The sequence below is a fragment of the Myotis lucifugus genome, unplaced genomic scaffold (assembly GCF_000147115.1).
Source record: "Myotis lucifugus unplaced genomic scaffold, Myoluc2.0 scaffold_60, whole genome shotgun sequence".
Taxonomy (NCBI): Eukaryota; Metazoa; Chordata; class Mammalia; order Chiroptera; family Vespertilionidae; genus Myotis; species Myotis lucifugus.
The window spans coordinates 4,918,637-4,926,575 of NW_005871108.1; the positions used below are offsets into that span (position 1 = coordinate 4,918,637).

A 7,939-nucleotide genomic window follows, 5' to 3' on the forward strand; every position below is an offset into this window, starting at 1 on the left:
AAGTAAATAAATTGAGAGTCTAGACCAGTGATGGCGAGACCTTTTGCGCTCGGGGTGTCAGCATTTTGAAAAACCCTAACTTAACTCTGGTGCCGTGTCACATACAGAAATTTTTTGATATTTGCAACCATAGTAAAACAAAGACTTATATTTTCGATATTTATTTTTTATATTTCAATGCCATTTAACAAAGAAAAATCAACCAAAAAAATGAGTTCGCGTGTCACCTCTGACACGCGTGTCATAGGTTCGCCATCACTGGTCTAGACACTGACCAGAGTGTGATCATGAACTGTGGGGCCACAAGTGACTATGACGACTAGTTTTTAAAAGAAATCATAGAAAACGCCTTCACAAAACACACCACAACGGATTCCAGATCTATCAGGTCTTTATATTAAAAATGCTGAAATGGCCCGGCCGGCGTGGCTCAGGGTTGAGCGTCGACCTATGAACCAGGAGGTCAGGGTTCGATTCCCGGTCAGGGCACATGCCTGGGTTGTGGGCTCCATCCCCAGTGTGGGGCCTGCAGGAGACAGACGGTCCATGATTCTCTCTCATCATGGATGCTTCTCTCTCTCTCTCTCTCTCTCTCTCTCTCTCTCTCTCTCCTCTTCCTTCCTCTCTGAGATCAATAAAAATATGTGAAAAAAAGAAAAAAAACATATATTTTAATGTTTCTTGGGGGATGAAAGGCAACCATTACAGAATTTTAAAAATGCTGAAACGATAAAATACTGGGAAAAGTATCGATTAGTTGTCATATAAACCTGATATAGGAAAGACTGCCCTACACATGTCAACAAAGGTAGACACTATAAAGCAGTGGTTCTCAACCTGTGGCTGCACATTACAAGCGTACCAACATCAGAATTATAGGGGTGCCAGAAGAAGAGAGAGAGTGAGATATTGAAAACCTATTTGAAGAAATAATGACAGAAAACTTCCCCCACCTGGTGAAAGAAATAGACTTACTAGTCCAGGAAGCACAGAGAACCCCAAACAAAAGGAATCCAAAGAGGACCACACCAAGACACATCATAATTAAAATGCCAAGAGCAAAAGACAGAGAATCTTAAAAGCAGCAAGAGAAAGAAACTCAGTTACCTACAAGGGAATACCCATACGACTGTCAGCTGATTTCTCAACAGAAACTTTGCAGGCCAGAAGGGAGTGGCAAGAAATATTCAAAGTGATGAATGCCAAGAACCTACAACCAAGATTACTTTATCCAGCAAAGCTATCATTCAGAAGTGAAGGCCAGATAAAGAGCTTCACAGACAAGGAAAAGCTAAAGGAGTTCATCACCACTAAACCAGTATTATACGAAATGCTGAACGGTATCCTTTAAGAAGAGGAAGAAGAAAAAGGTAAAGATACAAATTGTGAACAACAAACATGCATCTATCAACAAGTGAATCTAAAAATCAAGTGAATAAATAATCTGATGTACAGAATGAACTGGTGATTATAATGAATCAGGGACATAGAAAGGGAATGGACTGACTATTCTTGGGGGGGAAAGGGGAGTGGGAGATGCGGGAAGAGACTGGACAAAAATCGTGCACCTATGGATGAGGACAGTGGGTGGGGAGTGAGGGCGGAGGGTGGGGCGGGAACTGGGAGGAGGGGAGTTATGGGAGGGAAAAGAAAAAGAGGAACAAATGTAATCTGAACAATAAAGATTTAATAAAAAAAATGGTGAATTTTACTGTTTATATTTATATCTCGATTTAAGAAATAGGGGGGAAAGGGTGGCTTTTAACTCTAAGAAAAATTTAAAAATTCTAAAACAAAAATAATTGAATACAATTGCTGTAAATAATATCATCATCACCATTGTAATATAAATACTTAACACCAACACCCCAAACTATGATAGAACTACAACAGGAGAATGATGGACACAAAACATGTGGCACAGGTGGCTGTGAATTAAATTTTAATCTTCTACAATAGGAAAATAGATGTCTAAAATTTAAGTCAGTAAACAGCCTTATAAGCATGCTATTCAGAAATACTGGCTCTCCTGTTTCCTGGACCCTTCCTTGCAAAAGAAATAGCTACAGTGACAGTGGTTGCCTGGGGGGTGGGGTGAGGGGGGGACGGGGACATGGGAGTGAAAAACAAGGCAGGGCACTGCTGGTTTTTTTTGTTTTGTTTTGAATATATTTTTATTTATTTCAGAGAGGAAGGGAAAGGGAGATAGAAACATCAATGATGAGAGAGGATCATTGATCGGCTGCCTCCTGCGCGCCCCACACTGGGTATCGAACCCACAACCGAGGCATGTGCTCTGACTGGGAATCGAATGGTGACCTCCTGGTTCACAGGTAGAAGCTCAATCGCTGAGCCACGCTGGCAGGGCAGGGCACTGCTGTTTGTTATAAGGCTCATGATACTGAGAGATCTTCACGATCATATTCTAGGTATTCAACGTCACAAGGCATCTACTCTCATTTTAAAATAATCATTTGGATTTTGTTTTCCTTGTGAACAGCTGAGTACTGATGAAAGAGCCAACATCCAGTCATCTTCAAAGTTTGAATTTTTGGCAGGTGTTGTATGGGTTTTTTCTCTTGGAGCACTTGTGGTTTAACAGTTTATATGTGATAATCTCTTACATCATGCTACTAAGGCTATCAACCTGTTTAGTGAATGTGACATTTATAGTTTTCACGGACTTATTTTGTCTTTATTGCACTTTTCTTTTTAAATAATTAAAGGCTGAATTCTATATACACCAATGTACATTCTTTGTTTAATCCTAAGTGTAAGATATCTATACCTCAAAATATCATATTAAGTGCAAGGAAATAGCCATCTTAAAGGATAATTAATGAAGATTAAATACCTTATGTTATTCTGATAACAAATGGGAACCAATGATTAGTTGTGTCCACTTTAATAGGATTTGTTTTGTTTCAATATAATTAGAAATGAAATTTATGGCCTGTGAATACAAAAACTTCCTATTAAGATTAATGATATTTATTTATATTTTTAATTTGAGAATTTATCCTATCCAGGGGTTTTTCAGTATCAAATTACCTTGACCGGCAGGGGAAGACTATATTTGACTTAAACCCCTAAGGTTTCACAAATACTAATGCTTATTAGAATAATGGTAAAACAAGTAGCACCTACTGAATATTTTTTTTTAAGGGAGGAGTCCATCTAAGTAAAAAATATGAAGTAATTAACACTCGGGAAAACAGGAATTTTGATATGGCAATAATCATTAAAAAAAACAATGACTGGCATTTGGAAAACAGAACAAGGATGTCATAACCCAGGAGTATCTGAAGCAGTATCTCTAGGTGTTGTAGGTAAGAAATATGGATTTGGTTCTAACTGCAATGAGATGGCATTGGAGGGTCTGATTTGCTTTATGGATCAAATGTGCTGAGAAGTGTGAATAAGCTCTGTAAGTGCTAAAGCATCATACCAGCATATTTTATTACCTGAACAGAGGACAAACTGAAAGGGAGATGGAAATAAGGCACACTAAAATCTAAGTGGGACAGGCCTATTCTAAACCATGTGGCCAGGAGTCTTCTCCAAGGCTTCTCTTAAGTTCCATTTAGGGAAATGGGCAAGACTTGGGGAAGGAAGATCATCTTCGGTGGAAGAGGAATCAGGAATATTATTTTTGACATATTAAGTTTGAGATGTCCATTAGATATCTAACTGGAGGTGATGAGAAGGTATTTGGGTATACCCATCTGGAGTAAAAGGGAAGATATCAGGATGGACATATAGATTTAGGATCCATCAGAATATAGAGTACTTATTAAAAACAATACTCACTAACCTTTACAGCATGCTTATTGTGTTTCAGACACTATTTAGGTGCTTATATGTATTAACTCACTTGTTCCTAACCTTAACAGATTAGCCCCATGACTGTCCCTATTTTACAAATGAAATGAGATATAAAGAAATTAAGTAGTTTGCCCAGAGACACATAGCAAGCATGGGCCAGAGCTGGGATTCAAACCTATGTAATCTGATTCCAGAATTCTTTAAAGCCACTGGACTGTTTGGGAGTAGATAGAACATGACTGAGGAGGAGGAAGACTGTGCCCTCAAAGTATTTCATTTCAAACAATTTACTGAGACCTGAGTTCCTATCAAGTGTCTGGCACCATTTCAGTCTCTGCAGATGTAAAGAAAAATAAGAAAAAGTCCCTCAAGAAGATAATGTCCCTAATAGCTGCAGGTTGACAGCAACTTTTAATGAACATCTGCTATGTGTCACACACTTGCCAAGTATTTTAGACGTATCATTTCACTTAATCCTCCTAACAACACTATGAGGTAGATGTTATTGCCATTTTAGAAATAAGGAAACTGAGGTTATACAACGTAGGTCACTCAACTAGTGAATGACAGAACTAGGGTTCAATCTAGGTCCATCTTGAAAATCTGGTCTTTTCCAAAGATTTCCTGTTACATATTACAACGTGGGTGAACCTTAAGGACATTATTCTAAGTGAATGATTCCACTCATATGAGTTATCTAAAGTATTCAAATTCACAGAAACAGAAAGTTGAGTGGTAGTTACCAGAGACTGAGGGGGAAGGGGGAGGGTTGCCTACTGGGTATAGAATTTCAGATTTTCATTTTTTAAAAATATATTTTTATTGATTTCAGAGAAGGAGAGGGAGAGACAGAAACATCAATGATAAGAGAGAATCATTGATTGGCTGCCTCTTGCACGCCCCCTACTGGGTATTGAGCCTGCAACCAGGGCATGTGCCCTTGACGGGAATAGAACCAGGACCCTTCAGTCCCACAGGCTGACGTTCTATCCACTGAGCTAAACCATCTAGGGCAGTGGTTCTCAACCTTCCTAATGCCCCGACCCTTTAATACAGTTCCTCATGTTGTGGTGACCCCCAATTTCATTGTTACAAATTGAACATAATTAAAGCATAGTGATTAATCACAAAAACAATATGTAATTATATATGTGTTTTCCGATGGTCTTAGGCGACCCCTGTGAAAGGGTCGTTCGACCCCCAAAGGGGTTGCGACTCACAGGTTGAGAACCGCTGATCTGGGTTAGAATTTCAGATTTTCAAGATGAAAAAATTCTGGCGACCTGTTTCACAACAATGTGAATATACTTAACACTACTGAACTGTACACCTAAAAATGGTTAAGATCGTACATGCTATTTTTTTTTATATCACAGTTTAAAAAAATTTTTTTTTAATCTGGTCTTTCCTATTATAGCTCATACCATAATGGATATGCTTACTGTGCTATAGAAATACCTGTGAGGCCCTGGCCAGTGTGGCTCAGTTGGTTAGAGCATCGTCCTGTGCACTGAGGGTCTTGGGTTTGATTCCCAGTCAGAGCATATACCCAGGTTGCAGTTAGATCCCCAGTCAGGGCAAGGTTGGGGTGAATACAGGGAGGCAACCAATTGAGGTTTCTCTCACATAGATGGTTCTCTCTCTCTCTCTCTCCTTCCCTCCCTCCCTCGCTCCCTCGCTCCCTCCCTCCCTCCCTCCTTTACTCTCTCTTTAGAATCAATGAAAAACATATCCTCTGGTGAAGATTTAAAAAAGAAAAGAAATACCTTTGCAGAACTAATTTATTCTGCAATATGGAGGAGAGAGAGGGTGGGAGGTGTGGCAAAGAAGAAATCAAGGAAAGTTACCAGGAAAGGATACATTTGAAAGATGAAGGTCCCATGGACATAAGACACTGGGGGGGTAGGGGTGGCCAGGGGATTGTCAAGGGTGGGGGAAAAAAGGAGATATATGTAATACCCTTTGTAATACTTTAAGCAATAAAACAATAAAAAATAAATTAAAAAATTAAAAAAAAAAGAAAGCTGAAGGTCCCCACTTTATCTTCACTACAGTTCTGCAAAGGTGTCTCCATCTCCACCTCTGAAATAGTTCCTACACCTGTATACTGTATCATCACAACCATCAGCCTAAACCAGTGGTTCTCAACCTTCTGGCCCTTTAAATACAGTTCTTCATGTTGTGACCTAACCATAAAATTATTTTCGTTGCTACTTCATAACTGTAATGTTGCTACTGTTATGAATCGTAATGTAAATATCTGATATGCAGGATGGTCTTAGGCGACCCCTGTGAAAGGGTTGTTTGACGCCAAAGGGGTCGCGACCCACAGGTTGAGAACCGCTGGCAGGAGCCTTCTAAGCTGAACTCCTCCAGTCTCCTCCCATTCCAAATAATCCAACACTGAAAATAAATTAAGTGTCCTAAATTGCTCCATTCACTATGCTTAAGAACTCTTGTGCCTCTCCATTGCCCTCAGAACATACAGGATTATCAAGATGGTGTTTAGGAGCAAATTATCTAACCTTTCAGTGCCTTAGTTATCTCATCTGTGTTAAGGGATGAGTCCTGACATTGAATTAAAAAAAACCTGAGGATTAAATAAAAACATTGTATACCTTGCACAATGTTTGAGCCAAAGTATCTGATCAGTAAGGAGAGTTAGCTCCCTTTCTGCCTGTCCTAATACCCAACTCAGTAAGGCACTTTGGTTTAAAGAAGGATAGAGCAAGTATTTCCAGGATCTCCTTAAGGCAGATAGAGAAGAAGGCCAGCGGGAAAAAGTTGCTCATCTATGGTTATCCCTATGTCCAGGAAAATACTGCTCACCCAGAACGGCTTCATCTGTAAACCTCCATACAAAGTGACCACCTAGTCTTTATGTTATTCTGTTCTTCTAATCATGAGTAAACACTACAAAATGGCTCAAGATTAACACACATATACGAAGTTACACTGTAGAAAGTCTCACTCCCATATTCTCTCCATCTACACAATTGCCACCACACTCCCACCAACCACTTTATTACTTTTTTGTGTATCCTTCAAGTTTCTTTATGGCCCCAGCCGGTTTGGCTCAGTAGATAGAGCGTCGGCCTGCGGACTAAAGGGTCCCAGGTTCAATTCCAGTCAAGGGCACATGCCAGGTTGCGGGCTTGATCCCCAGTGGGGGGTGTGCAGGAAGCAGCTGATCAATGATTCTTATCATTAATGTTTCTATCTCTCCCTCCCTCTCCCTTCCTCTCTGAAATCAATAAAAAAATATATTTTTTAAAAAAGTTTCTTTATGCAAAAGCTGTCTTTAAATTAAGTTAATGTTTTACTGGTGTGTTTACAATTTAAGTTCTGGGAACATGGAAGGGGATGGGAAGGAGCAAGGAGCTTAAGTCATTCATCCTGCTTTACCCTAAAGCAATGGCCTTCGTTCGTTAAAAAAATAAAATAAAATAATCATACGTTGGGCGCCTATTATAAACCAGATACCAAATATAGCATTAATATTAACTGATTACCCTTCTGCCCTTACTATGCACCGGAAACGCATGTAATGCTTTACACAATACACTCCTCTGACCCCCACAACACCCTGAGGTAGGTTACTAATTATTATCTCCATTTTACACATGGGGGAAACCGAGGCAGAGAAGGTCACTTGCCCACGCAAGAGAGCGCAGGGCTTTGCATCCAGGCCCGACACCACTCTTAACCAGGACACTGCATCGGCCAACAGATCCCGTACCCGCACCCGCTGGAGCAAAGCCTACCATGAGATACTGGTGAGAAAAATGGGGCAGACAACAAAGAAATATGTAATTACACACTGAGAAAGTAATGTGGACGAAACACACTCAGGACTGTGACTGCACAACAATGAGGCCCCCTTGGGGCGGGGGGTCCAGGAAAGGCCCCTGTGAGAGAATGACATAACGATAAACTTAGGAACACGGAGGGGCTGGAACGATGACCGCCCGCCCCAGTCACTGGACGAGGCGGAAACTCGAGGCGCGCAGGACCGAAGCAGACTCGCCGGAGTCCCCAGACGTGCGGACGTGGCGCAGGGAAGGCAGGACTCAGAGAATGATGCGGGCTCGCACAGCTATCCAATGGAGTATAG

At 40.6% G+C, this 7,939-nt stretch overlaps 1 protein-coding gene across 1 annotated transcript in view; it reads right to left on the reverse strand.

Annotated features, from left to right (window-relative positions):
• TRPC4AP (transient receptor potential cation channel subfamily C member 4 associated protein) overlaps nucleotides 1–7,939 on the reverse strand; it is an 86,630-nt gene that overhangs the window by 76,527 nt on the left and 2,164 nt on the right. Inside the window, exon 2 of the mRNA XM_014456568.2 lies at nucleotides 7,754–7,921. Coding sequence (XP_014312054.2) covers nucleotides 7,754–7,921 — 168 coding nt within the window. The remainder of the gene's footprint in view (nucleotides 1–7,753; nucleotides 7,922–7,939) is intronic.